The sequence below is a fragment of the Parasteatoda tepidariorum genome, chromosome 11 (assembly GCF_982258835.1).
Source record: "Parasteatoda tepidariorum strain Cologne lab strain chromosome 11, Ptep-v5.0, whole genome shotgun sequence".
Classification (NCBI taxonomy): domain Eukaryota; kingdom Metazoa; phylum Arthropoda; class Arachnida; order Araneae; family Theridiidae; genus Parasteatoda; species Parasteatoda tepidariorum.
In genome coordinates, this window is record NC_141765.1 from 64,707,079 (window position 1) to 64,726,939 (window position 19,861).

Here is a 19,861-nt window from a genome sequence, read left to right on the forward strand (position 1 = left end):
AATAGTTAGGTCAGGAGAGCGCTAGCAACGTTCGAACCCCTTTATGTTGATTTTACTTTTTGCTTGTTTCGCCATGTCTCGAGAATTTTTTGAGAGAATCTAAAATTTTTTGCACACAATTATAAAATTCGTTTGTACAAAGATAATCCCATAAAAAATTAACTTTTCACATATATTTATTATTTTTTAATAAACATTTATTATTTTTTAATATTTAATTTAATAACAATTGGAAAAATTTTGAATTGTAACGTATACAATATTTACATCATTTTAAAGAATATAATTTTACATGGCATAATACAAAATTTGAGAGAAATCTGTTGAATAGTTTCTGAAAAGTTGAATTTCAAAAAAGTCAGATACTTAAAATTCGATTTCTCAGGAACTATTCGATCGATTTTGCTCAAATTTACTATTTTGTCATGTAAAATTACTTTCCTTAATATGTTGCAAAAAACTGTATACCTTATAATTCAAAATTTTGCCGAATGTTATCATTTTTTTTTCGATCATTCTTAAATCAAATAATGAGAAATAATAAATGTTTACTAACAATTATCTTTTGCATGAAATTATCTTTGAATAAGCGAATTTTATTGCTGTGTGTAAAAAATTTTCAATTCGCTTAAAAAGTTCTCGGGATATATAAAAATACGCGAAGAGTAGAATTAACATGTTGTCCAAACTTTTTATCACTCTCTTGACCAAACTATTGGAACCTTATTTTCAAAATTACTGCTACCCTCTATATTTTGGGGTCAGAAATCCGAATCCATTAAATTTAAAGTATGTTTATTCAGAGAAAGTACGTTTTTGTGACTGATTTCGTAACTTGAAACATTGTCTGCAGAAATTAATTAGCATATTTGAGGTCCCCCCCTCGAACCATTAATATGAGTCGTAGAACGTGAAGATACGATTATTAGATCAAAAGTTATTCAGTGTGGTCCTTTCTTTTTTTGGTGCACTCCACATAAAAATTTTACTTAGTGAAACAAAACAAATATATTTTTATATAATTACTGTTAATATATATTTTTCTCCTGAAAATTGTAAACACAGTTTCTTGAAGCTTTCTTCAAGTTATGTTCAAAATTAACGCCATAAGCTGAAACTCCGGAAATTCAGGTTCTTAAATTAGTTTAAAACATTAAATAATTTAAATTGCAATTTATAAAAATAATTTAAAGAAAAAAACATCTCTAATACGAAAAAACGTGCTTTTTTAAATTTATTAAAACGGTTATAAGTTTTTAATTTTTCCTAGAAATTAAAAATATTTTTAATTAATTAATAATAATGAAAATTTGTTAAAAATTTGCTTATTCCCAAATTCTTCAATCGCAAATTCTTTGCTTAGGTTTTTATAATTATGAATGCTTATTTCTGTAATTTCAAATGCTATTTTGAATACCTCTAATCCTTCTTCTCCATATATCATTTCAAGCAACACTTAAGTTATATTTTGCATGTTACGTTATGCAACATTTGTACATCGTGCATATATAACGTTTCGTACTTTATGATATTGCACGATTTGTGTTACTATTTAAGTATTAATTCGATATTTCAAACCTTTTCTTTCCTGTTTTACATTTTACTTTAGCAAATGTAATTAAAGAAGCCAATTTTAAATTCAAAATTTCAATGCGGTTTTGTTTCTTAAAACATTCTTCAAGTACTATTCAAAGTGTGCGTGCTCGGAGCGTAATAAACTGATACAGTTCGCCGAGTATTTAATATCAAGCGTTCGTTTACATTCAGGTTAACATCTCCACGAGTCTTTCTTTTTTTTTCTTTTCTTTTTCAATTAGAAGAAATCGGCCTTAGACCTCGATAAATATGAAGTTCCTTTTAAATCATAGTCTCATTTAGTCACTTAGATATGTCAGTCACGTATCTGGCATTTGGTGAATCAGATTGCATCTCTATTTTGCGTCCTTGGAAGTTTGTTAGTTAGGGAGTGGAAACCTTTTATGTCACTAATGAAGTGACATGCCCAAAGCATACTCAACCAAAACATAACAAACACGCATTTTAAATACATACAATCACTTTAGACATATTTAAGGATGGTAGGATAAATCTCGGCCGTCCTCACATAATTTTTGTATTTGTTGCGTAGGAATTTACAAGATTTCTTATTCTGTTGGCATTAAAATTTCCATTTTGCCCCAAGAATGGCATGGTGCAAAAAATAAGGAAGTGGGAAAGAGAACACGATTTGCTGCCCAGAAGCAACGTAACATTGCAGGCAAGTTATGGTTAGGTAAGCTCTGCAATACAACTGCTTTGTTTCTTTCTTTATAAGAGAAAAAAATAATTTATAGAATTCTTAGGGTATTGAAAATGGTATTAAAAAATAAACTCTTTGCGCAAATCGTATGAAAATTAGTTATCAAATATCGAAAACTATTTCAAATTAGGATAAAATTTCTCTTTTGGTGCAATTACATGGCATGGTGCAAAAAATAACACGAAGTGGCAGATGGATAGCAACAATGAATTAAACCTGGCAGACTAGCTAGATTAAATCACGGAAAATAAAAGCACCTTAAGAAAAAAAATGGAAAAATAAAAAGCACTTGAAAAAAGTTCTAGAAAAAAAGCACATCATTCTATTCGATTCTGGCCTCTGATTCCGAATCTAATGTACTTAAATACTAATTGAAATTTTATTAAATATTTTTTTTAAAAATTAATTAAAATCCGAAGTTGAAATTTGATTGTAACTGAAAGGAACTTTTATTACATAATATAATTTTAATGGTAAATAACAATTATATAATATATAATATTATTTTAGCTAATAATGTATTAATTAACAGCCTCACAGGAGATTAATATATTGATGAGTTAAAAATATTAACGTAAATGATTAATTAAATTTAATAAAAATTTTTAAAAATAATTAGTTGAAAAATTATTATTTGTTTATCATTATATAAGTATAATTATTGAAATTTAAAACTGTTTTAAAGTGCTAATCATTTTGTTAAATGGTATGTTAATAGTATTTATTTTAATTTCATTCGAATGAATATTTAACACTAACGTGAACATTAAATTCTAGCTCAATGGCCCGAATTGAATAGGTTGTTAAATTCATATAATTACTAACGAAGTGATTTTTTTCTGGTGCTTTTTTTCATTGCTCTTTTTTTCGTCCAGCGTTAGATTGGTGAGGAAAGCTGTGCAAAATAGCTATTATGTTTTTTCTCTTCCTTCCTTATTATCAAAATAATTATTTTAGAGAATACTTAGTTAGTGATATCTAAGAAGAATATAATTTATATCATGCAATTTATAGATTATGCGCGTTTAAGTGATAAGAAATGTAATAACAAAATGGAAATTTAAATCGAATTCTTTTTTTAAAATGCGACAGAGCCTTCGAAAAGAACCTACGTGCTACAAAAACTTCCAGTTAGTTATTGGAAAATGACTAAATTCAGACTTTCTCGAAAAAGTCCTTTACTTTGCATAAATTTTTGAAATTATTTTTAATATGAACAATATCATAGTTAAAGAATGTCTATTTTGTATTAAACTTTTTCACAAACTACATGCTATTTAGTGTCTTATGTATACATAAAAAGAAAAGTCAGCCTCTGTTATTGGAACTTGAAGTAAATAAAATAGTCAGTATAGTATCAATAATTGGTATAGTATGGCTTCTTGAAATGTTGATATCTTTTTGTTATACATGTTCTTATAAATGTTTTGAGTTTACAGACTCAGAAAGTAAGCTTTAATGTTAAACTATAATGACATGTAAATTTTCTGCAACCTTAATAAGATGTTATAATTAAGCTATGTTCCTGTTCAAATAGTATAGTGAAATCGAATATTTATATACAGTATAATAAGGTCCAATTTGACACCATATTGAATTTGTATCAAATTTGTGCAATATTATGGTTCAATATGTTTAGAAATTTCTAACGAAGCATATATTTTTATTTCTCGCTCTTAAATGAAATTTCAACTCATGCTTAATTAATCAAGTATTACTGAGCTAATATTCAAGTCACTAATATTTTATTAATATTTGTTATACACTTTATTAGACTTGAGAAAAATTTGCTTCAACGTTAAACCATAATGTAGGGTAAGTTTGCTGCAATCTTAGTAAGATGTTATTTTAAATCATGTTCCCGTTCAAGTAGCATAGTGAAATCAAATATTTGCTTTATAATATGGTTCAATTTGACATATTGAAATTACAGCAAATTTGTTCAACATTATAGTGCAATATGCTTTGAAATTTCTAACATAAAAATACATTTTTATTTTCCGCTTCTAACTAAAAATTCATCACATGCTTAATTAATCAAATATTACTGAGCTTGAATTCAAGTAAATAATATTTTATTGCTCTTTGCTTTACCATGAAATACTATCTAATTAATATTTTTTGACGTTTGCACTTATTTTTTTGTGCTAATTTTTAATATATAACGTTCTATTTAAATTATTTACTTAAAGTAAATTTTAATTATATCTATGTTTTTAAACAATTTTTTTAATTTACGACTTGTTACAAAATATTTCTTGCTTTTTCTTAAATGTTTTTGCTTTTGAATGCGCAAGCTTAATAATTGTTATTATAACATATGTACGGCTAACATGCGAAGGAAATGATGATAGGTAATTATTTTAACTTAGAAAATATTGAATAATTTGTTTTATTTAAATACAAATTTCAAGAAGATACCAACTATTTTAATTATTGCAAGTTCCAATTAACAGGGGCTGATTGCACTTTTTGTTTATAGTCTAGCTAAAGTTTTAGAAAATTAAATTGTTATGGACTAGGAATCTTTTTGTGGAAATTTTTTTTTGAGAATACTCGTGCTAATTAGTCTGCACAGAATCGATGTGATTAACGGTTTTTTTTTTTCTGGAATAAATGCCTGACAAGTTGCCCGAATTCTTTTCATCTATTTCGTGTTTAGCTTCGAACGAGTTTTGAGTGACGTTTTTAATTACGCAAAACGCAACATGTAACTCTGCCTGTATTAGTTTTTTAATTAGTATTTTTCGGTGTGAAGAGATTAATTTTTCAGTTGCACATTTCCTTTTGCTAACAAGACATCGTTTCAAAAATCGAACTCTTACACTATTTTAATTTTAAAAGGTTTACTTCTTTCTTCATCATCGATGTTAATTTCCGTAAAATTAATAGGAATAAGTTTTTCTATTTGAGTTGGAAGCTGATGAGTTGAACATCACTGTACTGAGTTTTCATTAATAGCATGTAACTTTTAAACTTAACGAGTTCATTAAAAGAAAAATTATCATATTACCCTTTTAAATCAAAAGTTATTTTTTGAGTCTTATTTATGTTTATAGAAATGATAATTTCTGCAGTAGTATACTTTGACTACATTTTGTTATAATATTTTATTTGCACTTTTTTTAGAAGAGTGACTTTGCTTGTTGGAAGGAGGGTGTTTATAATTAAATAAAGTGGAGTCCAAGTATCGTTATCATAAACTAGTGCACTAAATTCCAAATAATTTATGTACTACACATTTTAGACAAAGCAAAAGAAAACGGCAAGCAAAAAAATAAAAATAAATAAATAAATAAAAATAAAAAAAAAAATTTGCAATTTTAAGACTGATTCCCGAGAATTTTTTATCCTCCAGCAAACAGATAAAATATATTGCACCAAATGAGATGTAGATGTGAAGGCGAATGCAATGATATCAATGACTTAGAAACGAAACAAGGTGATCTAGATCTCGAGTACAGAACTTGAGCCATATTGAATTTGTGTATGGTAATAATATTCCACCATTTCTTCTTTATTTTCCTTTCTCCATTTCTTTATTTTTGTATTAAATTTTTCTGGATGTTTTTGTTGAAATTAAGTTATCTTATATATTTCAAATGATTTTTAGTTTATGATGACTAAAAATTTCAGCTGATAAATTTTTTTTCTGTAGTGTAAAATTTAAAAAAATTTCTTTGATATAGCGTTTATAATTTTTTTTTTAAACGGAAATAAAATTATAAGGATTTTTTTTTTTTTTTTTTTTTTTGAGATGGAAAATTAAGCCTTTTTAGTGACCTCAAAATGATGCACAATCAGCATCATAAAGTCTATTAGAAAAGTTTTGTTTGATATGAAAATTTTGTGTTTTTCTTGGAAACAAATAAAATGTGATAAATTATAAAATGTGAAGAACATTAAAGGATTGACGACTAATAAAGACTGAGAAACAAAATCTGCTGAATACAATCTTTGTATTTTACTGTGATTTCTGAAGCAAAAAAGAAAACATCAAATGCGAACGGATAAAAAGCTGTAAGAATTAACGAAAACAATATAGAGGTATATTGTATATAGACCTGTTTTGTAAAAAAAAATTTCTTCCCTTTAATAATTTTTAATGTGTTAAAATTTTTGATTAAATTTACCCAATAAGTTTTAGATTTCTTTTCATGCATGTTATTCGATGACAAATGAAATAAAAAATAAGTCAGTGCGTAAAAAGTATTGAATAATCTTAATATTTATACCTAATAAAGGGTGTTACGAATATAAAAACGCCTTTTGCTAAATGTTATTGTTTCAATTTCAAACAATTCTAAACTATCATTGTGTTTTTCTCCCCCTTCTGAAGCAGGGACTTTATTATTTCTCTTCTTTTAAAAAAGTTTGAGATATTATCAATTTATTATCTTCATCATTATTTTGTGCAAAGCAAAAAATGTCGAGAAAAGTAAAAACAATTTGCGGGTAATGAGAACTCATAAATCTGTTTTTTTTTTCCCCAATGATTGTAATTTAATTTGCTTTATAATATGGATACGAATTTTTCAACCAAAAAAAAATTTTGAGTTAAAAAATTAACGAAATGTAGCTGTAAAAAAATATAGCTGTATAATCTATTTTTAATTATAAAATAGGTCATTTAAAACTAAGTCACGTAGATATTCATTTATAATTTTATGGTTGTACTCAAATAGCAGGTAATAATGCCCGAGTTCATTTTAACTTTTTGATATCCATACTGATTCTTCTTTTGTCTTCTTATTAGCATTATCACTTAATATATTTCTTTACCCGAGGCGAAAAAGCTTATAAATGCATTCTCAGAAATCTAGTTCAGCAAGCTTTTCTTTGATAAAAACTTTTAGTAACATTTTTTTTTGGTCCACCCATCTTAATGTGGACTATAGGGGTAGGAGGAGAGGGATTCGTTCTCATTTTAGCTACTTTTTAGCAAATGCGGCCGAAAACGAGGCCGTTCAAAACTGCTACTCCATTTCTAAGTGGGAGGAAAATATGCTTCCATCCAATTCCACAGAATGTCCAGATTGTCCGGAGGGCTTCGAATCTTCGCTAACAGTTCAGATAATTCTAGGTGGTGTGCGGGGGCGTTACTGAATGTGGGGGATGGAATTCACCTCTCTATGTTGGAAATCCATTTTGCCCGAGCTCTTTTCCCTTCAAATTTCTTCTGCTGGGGGGAACTTTTGAGGCAGGGGGATGGAAAGCGGAAAAATCCCCAATCTTCGCTGACCGTGCCAAGCGAAATCTTTTTTTTTTTTCTTCTTTCTTTACCTTCCTTTATCTGTTTTCCCTTCAATGCTCCATTTTATCATAGAAGTAATCCCAGCGCTCGACTTCCACAATAGTTGAGGCACCCAGAACCCGAATGGTTGACGTAACAAAGATCTCGTCTCCTTACCTTAGCAGGAACCGTGGGATAGATGCACAGTCCACTTCACTTACGGCGCATGCTCAATCTGACTTTCTCCTTCTTTACATTGACAGACCCCCTTCTTCTTCCCACCTATTTTATATTATAAGAGTCTTGGGCACTCTGCTTGAATTTCTTTTAAGCCCTCCCTTCTTTTTTTTTTTTTTTTTTTTTTTTTTTTTTTTTTTTTTTTTTTGATGCTGGTCTTACATAACCAACACCTTTTATTCTGCAAGATCGAATTCAGTGGCCGTCACTTAGACTATCTTTAAATGTAAGGAAATGCTTTAATTTCATTCAAAAAAGGGGCTGTGTAGAGATTTCTTTGCAAACTCACTATTTTGTAAAGCACTACATTAATAAATGTCTCTGTGAAATACGCAATAATGACCGCTTTTTTCATGTTCCGAGGAAGCTTTTCGCTTTCTTATTGGATATAGCAAAGCGGCAAAAATTTTTCAAATGAATTAAATTGATGTTTACTTAACTAATTTCCGTGAAGGTTTTGAAATAGTTAAATTAATTAATGGTTCTCCTATTATGTAGCATATCATTACACCTTAATTCATTTCAATACTTTTAAAAACTAAATAGGGTATGGCTATTATATTTTTATTAGTTAAGTTAAAAAAACGGTTAAAACACTCCTATTATGTTGTATACCGTTACGCTTTTAATATAAATATAATAAAAGTGAAACGGTGAAGTGTAATTTAATTTCAATAGTTTTAAAAATTAATTGGGTTATAATTATTATATTCGGAATTGTTAACCTAAAAAAGTTTCAATTAGTTAATGGTGCTATTTTAAAGCAAGTCGTTACATCTTTGTTCAATTCAATAGTTTTAAAAACAATATGGGATGTAATTATTTTAATAATAGGGATGTTAAAAATAATAAAATTAGTTAACGGTATTCCTATTATGTAACATATCATTAAATTTTTATTCATTCTAATAGCTTTAAGAACTAATTGGGTTATAATTCAAGAAATGGGGTTTTAAATTAAGAAATAGTTTAATTAATTAATGGTTTTCACTATTGTAACTTTCTTTCATTCCAATAGTTTTAAAAAATTAACTGGTATAGTTTTTATGTTAGTAAAGTTACGTAATGGTTTAATTAATGAATAATAACATATCGATGTTCCAATAGTTACAAAAACTAAATGGGGCGTAAATAATTTGCGTTAATATAAGTTATATCAAAACTTAAAATATTAAATGAATTTAGCTTGCTATATAAAAATATAAATAGAGAATTTAACAATATAATGTATTTCTTTACCATTTTTTGCTTTATGACAAAATTAATTCGTACTAATTCTGACATTTACACTGCTTAATATTTTTCGAAACCTTTGCTTCTTACATAAAGTATGGTTTTTAATTATTTATTAATAACAAAAATAGTTGTGGGAAAATTATCATTAAATTGAGTGGAACAATTGTGTGATCTTTTTCTGTTTGTTCTTTATTTAAAAAAAAAGAAAAAATCTAACTAGACGAGGACTTTATGGCTATATTAAAATATTTAAAACTCTTTCGCGACTTTGTGTCTAGATCAAAATATCTAAAGCAAACTCTTGTTTTTGTATTTATTTAAAAATTTTAAGTCTATAAAATTCCAATTAAGTCTTATAAACTCTATTGCGATTTTACATCTAAATTTTTCTTCTGTATAAGAAAATTCATTCTTCGTGGAATTTATTATAAAAATATGCGTTTATCCTAACAATATTTTAAAAGGCAAATATTTCTTTCCTTTTTAAAAAAGAAAAAAGAGGTTAATATATTTCATAACCATTCGACAGTAAAAAATAAAAATTCTTTTTCATTTTATTCCATTTGCACTCCTCCATCATTTATTAACAAGACGGACGGACTTATGAAGCGTAAATACATTCTGATCACGTTCCATCAAGTAAAGTAGATCTAGGTAGCAGATGTGCGTTCCATTCAATGAAACGAACTTCTCTAGGATGATCTTAGCGCCTGGAAGATGTTGAGGGATCTCCCAAGAGCATACTCAAAATCCTAGGAACAAAAGATCCTGCTTCCACTAGAGATATACAAGATGAAGCTTCTGCAAATGTTCTATCCATGCCAACTACCGTTACATCCTAACATCTGCCCGAACTTGGCGGGAAATGGGCACATTAGTAGAAGCTCGCTCCAGAAGCTTTGTAACCTGTTGGCCCTGCCATTGTATACCCTCCTGTCGCCCAAACTTTCCCACACTCGAACAAGCTTCAAGGTTGTGCCTTTATCTCGCTCTGTCACCCCCCTTTCTCCGCCCTATCCATTCCCCGTGTGTCATGCGGGCAAGATTCCAAGGTCAAATGTAGAAAATTATATGCCCTACCTCTCTCTGCACCTTCCTTTAGTATAGCTCTGAATGGCACTTCGCATATTTAGTTTCAGTGTCGGGATTTATACTATACCTTTGCTTAGGGTTAAGGAATTTACCTGTCGTCAGTATTCTTATTTTTTTTTTAGGAAGGAAACGCAGAATTTGGAATGTTCTCTTTTTAATAGCGGATTACTTGAGCTGTTTTTGCAATTTGACAAAGGGATATTTTACTGGAATAATCGAAAAGATTGGTTTTTTACTGTGAAGAGGTTTTTAAAAATATTTAGTTATGCAATTTTGAGTAAATATATTTTAAGTATAACTGGAACAATATTTGAGATTTTGGAACTCGCTGAACTATAATTGTGTTTGCGGCAACTTTAATGCAGTTACAAGTTGAAACATTTTACATTAATAATCTGGACAAAATATTAGGATTCAAATCTCTTTCTAAAAAAGTCAAATTATGGAGAAAAATTAAGAAAATAACCCCCTTTTAAGATTAAGTTTTTGTCAATAATACTTCATAACCAGTATCACTAATTCCATTTAAAAATTAATTCCCCTGTATTTGTCTTACACACACATTTATACATATATAGTTAAAAATATGGTGAAAACATGGAAAATAATAAAGACTAATAAAAATAGAAGAAGAAAAACTATTAAAATAAAATCGTTTTTCTCCTTCATTTTATCATTTTTGTCTTTATTTTGCTGAATATATATATATATATATATATATATATATATATATATATATATATATATATATATATATATATATATATATATATACATATATAGATATATATAAATATTTAGCTTGAATATATAATTTAAGTGCTTTTTTTATGCGTATTTATTCTATTAATTAATTTCAATTTTCCTTTCCTTTATTTCCTTTATTGTATTATTTTCCTTTATTTGTAATTCGAATTCATATTTATTTTTTGTCGTACAATAGCATGTTCTGCACAGATATATAATTTAAAATGCGTTTTTTCCATCATACATTTTCTGTTAATTTATTTTAAAATATTGTTTTACATTTTAAAATGTGTATTCATTATATTCAGTAAATGAGAATTTAGTATTTATAATATGGCGATTCAAACTACTCAAGCTACCAAAATTAATTGCATTTACCAATAAACATTTCCAATTTTTTATCAATGTTTCTCATTTGTTTACATTTCTACTGTTAAACCTTTTCAATTTTATATTTTATGGTGCATTGTTAAAAGAATCGCACGTTTTATTTCATGTATAATTAATGGTATTACCAAGGTTACATAAATAGAATTAAGTTTCCAAACAAATGTCTTCCACTAGCGGGATTAAAGAGTTGCGCTTTATAATTCCAAGGGCGGTCAATTTATCCTAGATTCTAAATGAAAATAAAATAACAACACGAGCTTAGAATTTAAACTTTAACTTTTTCATCTTTTCTACTCATTAAATTACATAATAAAGGAAGTTTTAACTACTGTATTAAAATTTTACAAAAAAAAAAAAAAAAATTATTATCGCTTTTGTTATTTTCATACTTAAAAGATTAAAGCTCTCGTAATCAATGTTGGTGTTTTTAAATAATTTGAAAAAGAGTCTTTTAACGATCTGTCTAAAATTATGCTTTATTGAAAATAATTCTGAACTCTTTTTGTGTCATATTTTTAATGTTATTCATTTAATACCTAGAGATTTCGAACTTAGTTATGCATTTTTTTTATTTTTTTTTTATTTCAATGATCTTCAGAATTCAATGATTTCAATGATCAGAATTCTTCATTATTGATAGAAACTGCTTAGTTTTCCTTTTTTATAGCAGACTATATTATTTATATTTTTTCTCAGAATATATTTTTATAATTTCATAAAATATGTATAGTGTTTAAAAGGAAAAAAAGTAATTTTCCCATTGCAATATCTCTAGACACATATTTAAATCAATGTAATTGCAATTATAAATTCGCGAATTTGCAAAGGATACATTTATGCTGAGTGCAAGTTAAAAGTATTGTATTTTATCACATCTCGGCTGATTTTCTTAGCTTTTATACAGAAACGGCCGTTTTCCGTTGTTATTATTTTATTAATGCATTTATTATATTTTTTAGAGCTGCATTTAAATTGTTCAGTTTTATCCTAATCTAATTTACACTAAATACTTAATAAAAAGTATTATTTTTGAACAAACCATTCATTTTTCATGTATTCTTCCAAAACATTATTTCGGAGAATGAACTGGGAACCGAGAATTATAGAATTATTATCATAGCTTGCTAATTTTACAATAAATTTTAAATTTCGGCTTTCCTTTTTTTCGTATCGTATTGCTTAATTTTTACACTGCAATATAATCATCACTATGTTATAATGCATCACTATGTTATAATGCATCACTAAATAATGCATCACTATGTTACAAATATCAATTATGTTCAATGTAATAATTCCTTTTTTTATAGTTTAATATGCTAATCTTCTAACACAGCTGTTCCCAAATGGTAATGCCAATGAAATAGAAATGGCATTTTTTTAAAAGAAACTATCATATTTCTAACAATATATTGAACGGGTTAGGAAAAGAACAAGGCATTTATAAAATATTGCATTAGTATACCTATCGCGCTCTTCAAATCAAAATAAGATAGCTAAATTCTTTTATAAATAAATACGTTACCTTAATAACCGATTTCAGCAGTTATAGCAGTTTATTTAAGATTTCAATTCGAAGTGAACCGTAATTCAGCTTATTTTAGTCATTTTCAGCTTATGTATATACACAAAAAACAAACTCATAACTAGACAATCTACAGCACAAGTTCTGCAAGTCGGACAAAAACCTAATTTAAGATTATTGATGATTAAATTTTGAAAATCTTCCTCTCTTTAATTAAATGTTTTAAAAATAGTCTTTTACAGGTTATAACCAGCGTTTATGATCTAAATTAAAACATTTTTAACTTGATTACATGATTGTATCGCTCAACTTTGAACGAAAACAAAGCTCATTTTAACACTTTTATAAGGTTGCAAAAAATTTCCACGATGGATAGGTTTAAGGTGCCGATATTATTGTTCAACGTTGCAATTTTCTGAGAGCGTTGGTTTAGTATTTTTCCGTACTTTTTTTTTTTTCAGATATAGATATAGGAAATAATGATGATGCTAATTACTTCGAAAAAGTGTGTCATTTTTCTTAGTAAATAAAAAAAGTTATTTTAACCGACCCATCTTTAATATTCTATGATTTTGATCTGCGAATGAATTTGTTTCAATCTGCCTCTTGCAATTCTAGATTGCCTCTTTATTTGAAATCTCATATAAAATCCTTTATCTAGTATCAGTGCGAAAACCCATGCTGCGATTGAAAATATTCATTGTAATTAACCTTCCACCAATTTTATCTGAGAACAATACGTGGGACATTCATCAATTGATGAAGGGAAAATCTTTTATTGAGATTTTCTGAGTTGCTGGTCTATTGTTTAAAAAGCGATGAGGGGCTTTAGACACAAATGGGTTCACGAATTGTGGTGGGTTACCAAGTAGTACAGGGGAAGAACAACTGTCACGATTTCCTAGTTTTATTCTTCTGCACCTGGCGTATTTATCCTTTGGGGCAAAAACTATTGGCCCGATTGTGGGCCATGAAAAAGAGTTATAGTCAATCTTGCGTAATCCTTTCAGAAGTATAATTTGTTCTTTGTTAATTGGAGATCCGTATCCACTGTAATTAAAAATTTGAAGAGATACAAGATATCCAGTTATGAAGTCTTCTGTAATCACCGATCGTAAAATTTAGGTTTTAGGTTGGCTGGTGCTGTAAAATGCACCTGCTGCTGAGATATGTAATGGAAGGAGCTCATGTAAGGAGTGCACTCAGTCAATTCACAGTTTTATGGTCGTTGAAAATTTGAATACAGGTGGATTATTTATATAAGTCAGGTGATTTTCTTCCTAAATTGAAGTTATGCTAAAAATATGCATCTGGATATGTAAATTGTGTCGAACTTGTTTCTGTCTTAAAATGCTGGGGTCGATTTTGAAGAAATTTGGATCCGGACGCTTCACAAATTATTTTATTCATTCCATTGCAAGTTATTCTATGTAATGTATTAATTAGTGTATGAGCTGTGTAATTAATTTGTACTTTCATGCATTAGATTTTGTCATTCATTTGTTCTTCCATTACAAATTTTTTATGTAATGGAAGAAGATTATGCAACGAGTGCATTTAATCAATTCACAGTTTTACGATTTAGTTCAATTGAAATTTGAAAAGATATATTATATTATTCAGGAGACTTTTTAGATTGGAATTGTGCTAAAATGCGCCTTTAAATATGTAAATTATGTTGATCGAAATTCAATTTTGAAATTCAGGAGTCCATTGACGAGAAATTATTTTAGAAGTTCCTAGATCTTCTTCATAATTTTTCTTTTAAAAGACGCATTTAATGTCGCCTTTAATGCATAATTTTTAACACAATAATACGTTTTAACCTGAGCGGGAACATTGCTCAATTTAATGTCCTATTCAGGTGGTGACAAATTTGCACGTTACTATTGTTCAATATATTGATGTTATTGTTCAACTTTGAACCTCTTTTTGGGAGTGTATTATTTTTTGTTTAAGTAAACAAATATAATTTTAATCCGTAAATTGTTCATTGAGTAATAACAGAGACATGAAATGGATGAAAAATACTGGTTTCAATAAAAGCAAGCATTTTGCATTACATTACACATTATAATAACAGGGACAGAAACTAACGATGGACCGTGTGTCCTAGGCCACTAAAGTTGGACTCGAACCACCATAAAATAATTAGTAGTGATTCTCCGAACCAAAAATCGATGTTGAGGAATGGTATGCTGTTTTATCCTTTTAATTTTCAACTTTGCGTTTTGATCACAGTCCGATTTATAAGTCTCGGAGCCCTGGGCACAAAACCACTTAGAGGTTCTAAAAGAATAGACAAGTGTCAGCTAACATACATAGTTTTTAATCACAATATCAAAATACAGAACAGCAAACTTAATTGATTATTTAGAAATACATACATCATATAGAAATTCAAAATTTAATTTAACCAAACTATGAAAAAATGCTAAAATTTAATTGATGGAGTTAGTATTGTTAGTGAGAATGATGAAAATTGTGTAGGAAACACGATTTTCGTACTAAGTACCTAGCGAAGCATCTATAGCAATAAAAAAAAATTGTTTGCAAGATTTATTAGTCGCATCAAAGAGGAAAGAAAAACACTATTTATCACGTTTATGTGAGGTACAAATACATTTATAAAATGAAAGCAGCTCGCATTAAAAATTTCACACTTTTAAATATTTTCTGGAAAGTTGACGCTATAATATGAAAAAGTAAAAGAAAAATTTGGGGCCCTCACAAGTTAAAGACAAAACTAGCTAAAAAAAAAATGAATCTAAATAAATAAAAATATTTATTTTTCCTACGTAATTTGGTTTGGTGTCCCATCACCAATTGGGGTCCGGGGTACGTGCCCCGAATGCCCTCCCGTAAATCAGTCTCTGATGTCACAAGATATCATGTTTCATCATAATTGTGAAGATTTCACATTCTTTTTAGTGTAATTTTTCATTTTAATTCACCTTATGAACTTTTTTTTCAAGAAAATAAAAGTCTATATAGATACACGTAAACGAACCAGTGAGCATTTGTGCGGATTATAGTTATATCTAAGTAACTATTCCTGTAGACCAGTGTTTCCCAAACTTTTGACTTTGGTGTACCCTTTCTAAATTTTTCGTAACGCTGTGTACCCCTTATAAAAAAAATGAATGTATTACTTTAAAAATATGTTTATTTTTCTTTTTGTTATGAAGTTTTATTATTAAGTTTATTTGCATCAGTGAGAAGGATGATATTGTTTTTGTTGTGATAACAGTTCGTCATAATTCGGTTCTCTTGTGGTTAATTTTAGTCTGAGATGCGATTCCACGTCCAATAATCTATTTCTTTTCTCAGACTTAATGTCCACAAATGCTGAAAAAGCGACTTCACATAAATATGAAGTTGGAAAAGGCAAAATATATCCCAGCACTTTTTCTGTTAAGGCTGGATACATATTTTGCATTTGCAGCCAGAATGATGTTAAAGTACACTCCTCATGTTTATGTTTCAAGAATCCGTCTGAAGCCAACTCCAATAATTGCTCTTCTTCCGCATGCGACAATCCTTCTGGCATGGATGTTGTATTAATATTAAACGGATATCTTATCCATTCAATATTTTTTTTCAAATCGGGAAAATAGTTTTTCAAGTTCACTTGCAAACTCTCCAAATGCTGTGTTATGCATTTCAGAGTATCAGCATCAATTGTAGTAGCGGAACTTGTTATAAACTCATGAAGAGAGGGAAACGAATCTATTTCTCCATTACTAACTCTTCTTTGCCATAAATTTAATTTTGCAATGGTAGCGTTTACTTTATCATGCACGTGAAACAATGTAATTTCTTTACCTTGTAAAGATAAATTCAAACAATTTAAAACTGAAAATATGTCAGCTAAATATGACAGTTTACTGAGCCACTGAAAGTCATGTAAACAACTCTTTAGTTTGAAATTATCTTTAAGGAAACATTGAAGTTCATGTCTCAATTCAAATAGTCTGTTTAAAATTTTTCCTCGTGATAGCCAACGAACATCCGTATGAAAAAGAAGCTGGGTATGGCTACTTCCCATTTCTTCGCACATTAGCGAAAAAAGTCGTGAATTCAAAGGACGAGTTTTGATAAAGTTAACTAGTTTCACGCTTTCATCCTGAACTTTCTGTAGATCAGCGGGCATTTTAATTGTGGCCAAAGCCTCTCTGTGTATGCAACAATGTGTGGATATGACATTTGGCGCAACACTTTTAATTCTCGCAATAAGTCCTTTATTACTTCCGACCATATTTTTTGCTCCATCTGTGCATATTCCTACACATCTATTCCAAGCAATTTTGTTTTCTTGTATAAATTTAATGACAACATTAAAGATATCTTCTCCTGTTGTGTGACCTAATAAAGGCTGACAAAATAAAAAGTCATCGTGAATTTCTTGATTTTTTTCGTATCTAACAAACGCCATAAGATTTGAAAAATTCACAATATCAGTTGACTCATCAACTTGTAATGCATAATAACGACTTTGAAAAATATCAGATAATAACATTTGTTTCACATTATTAGACATATCAATGATTCGTCGGTGAACTGTATTATTTGAGAGAGAAACGCTATCAAAAGCTTGTTTCGCTTTTTCTCCTATGATTATTTCGGCCATTATCTTGGCTGCAGGCTTGATTAAAATTTCACCAATGGTTTCCGCTGCACTACATTTCGCAATTAATAGCGACACACGATAAGAAGCTTCTAATATTTTTTTATTGTCACCTCCAGTCAAAGCTCGCATAACTTTTTGAGATTGGTTCAAATCCTTAAGTTTATTTTCAAAAAAATCTATCGATTTATCTTTGTACTTATTATGGTTTGTTTCAAAATGGCGCTTTAAGTTGGACGGTTTCATGCTTTCGTTTGTGAGTTTTTCAAGACAAATGACGCAAAGTGGAATAGGTTCATTTTCATCTCCAGTCCATGAGAATCCAAACTGAAGATATTCTTTGTCATACTTGCGGGTTTTCTTCCCTTTTTTCTTCACAGGTTCTTTCAGTTGATTGCTACTATCATCATTACGTGTTGTAGATACTAACCAGCGATCCATATTCTATGTTAGGTATAAAAATTATATTTTATAAAAATAATCAAAATAAGTCGAATTTATTACATACTTACTGTAAAAAAATAGCTCAAAAGTTGAAAATAACAATTGACTGTTGACACCACTAATTATTAACTGTCAACTCCTCAAAAAATAGCCAGTACTAAGGATTTTACATAAATAAGGATTTCGATGTACATAATAATTGCACGGGTTAAGCAACATTTAGCAACAAATTTAATTAAACAAAATAAGTAAAAAAGTAACGTCTCGGACACGATCAAAAGCATTTGGAACACTAATAGATTAAAATGCTTATAAACAGCGTTGGATGCGATGAAAACTACTAATGTAGTTTATATAGTTCCACAAATGATAAAAAAAATCAATTTTACTTAACGTACATAAATTTGTTACTGGATACACCTTAAACATAATACACTGATGTGCATTAATTATTTTATTCTAAAAACACCTCTTAACTTTACATACATTGACATGTATGAAAAAGTACTGGCGTACTTTAATACTATGTTAAAGTTAACTAAATGCACTGACGTACACAACACTATGATGTAGTAATGTATATAATTTAACTACACTGATGTGCTAAAGTTTTTTTAAAACTAGCTAGATGCACTGGCGTGCACTTAACCCTTCAAAGTGCTAATGTACCTTAATTTATATGCACTGGCGTGCTATTGTTTTTTTTTTATATTTAACTGTACCTGGCGTGTACATAACTCTTCAATGTACTGGTGGACTTTAATTTATATGTAACTGGAGTGTTAATCCTTTTTTTTTATATTTAATTGCACTGACGTGCATACTGCATCTTCGATGTACAGATTTGTGTACATTAATTTGACTGCACTGACGTGCTAACACAACCGCTCACTCTTTTCGATTTCGCATTGATATGCTTCTTACTTCAAAACACAGAAACGTGCTAACCATTACAAATCACTTCCACATAAAACACATTATTTAAAAATTTTCCTGATGAAACAAAAAAATAAAATAAAAAATATCGTTGCTACATTATTATGCATGTTGAGCATATAACATATATTCTAGCAAATACTAAATAGAATAACAATAACATATTCTACGATTTATTACGGTCGGAACAAAATAATTCTGACAACACACAAAACAATTTTAAATTATCAGTAATTAAGTATGTATTTTCGAAAAAGAACTTTCTCACTCATCGAAACTTAAACAAATTAGGAGTCATATATCACAAAATGATGCTCTTACCGTATTTTCAAAACGAAACAAGATTGCATCAGATTCGTTTTCTTGTTTACAAATTCGAAACAACAATGATGCCTCTCCACGCCACTAAGGATTTTAAAGTAAACAAGGATTTTGATGTAAAGCAATATTTAACAACAAATTTAATTAAACAAAATAAATACTAAAGTACCGTCTCGGACACAACAACCTTGGGCACACTTCAAAACAAAAGTAAAAACAGTTTTTATACCTTTTCCCTCTCAAGGGGAAAAGTTTACTCATTCTCCCTTTCAATTGGGATTTTCCCTTTCTGCTCTGTTCTGAATCTCACTTACGCAATCGTAAATTTTCATGACTAGTTCTGTTTTTAAATAAATTCTTTTGAAATTTTCATTTGTTTCAAGATATTTCGCATAAGAACGCGTACCCCCACTACACTGCTCCCGTACCCCTGGGGGTACGCGTACCACAGTTTGGGAAACACTGCTGTAGACCAAAGACTAAATTTTCTTAATTTTTGCCCATTTAATATATTTTAAATTACAGAGTATTTTTACCGTTGATATCTATATAATTGATAATTTTCTTAATTTCTTTCCCTGTATTTAACTGTACGATACTTTATAAAACTACTACTGTATAATAGAGAAACTGTATTTAAGACAAATACATAAGTAATACAATGATATTCATTCCGCATAATTTTTTTTTTTCAATGGTTTCATATAATTTTTTTTTTTCAAAATGCCTTAACTGCTATCTGTTTCTACATATTCTATCTAGGGAACATTTAGT

General features: G+C 28.8%; 2 protein-coding genes across 5 annotated transcripts in view; one reads left to right on the plus strand and one right to left on the minus strand.

Annotated features, from left to right (window-relative positions):
• The window catches only part of LOC107449700 (uncharacterized), a 567,179-nt gene that overhangs the window by 27,364 nt on the left and 519,954 nt on the right, over positions 1 to 19,861 (plus strand). The gene's annotated exons all lie outside the window — the stretch shown is intronic.
• On the minus strand, positions 13,512 to 17,827 carry LOC147801821 (zinc finger BED domain-containing protein 5-like). The gene is made up of 2 exons (XM_087154502.1): positions 16,008 to 17,827; positions 13,512 to 13,809 (listed from the first exon to the last, which is right to left on the minus strand). Exons 1-2 carry the CDS (start codon positions 17,825 to 17,827, stop codon positions 13,512 to 13,514), a joined length of 2,118 nt encoding a protein of 705 aa, XP_087010628.1.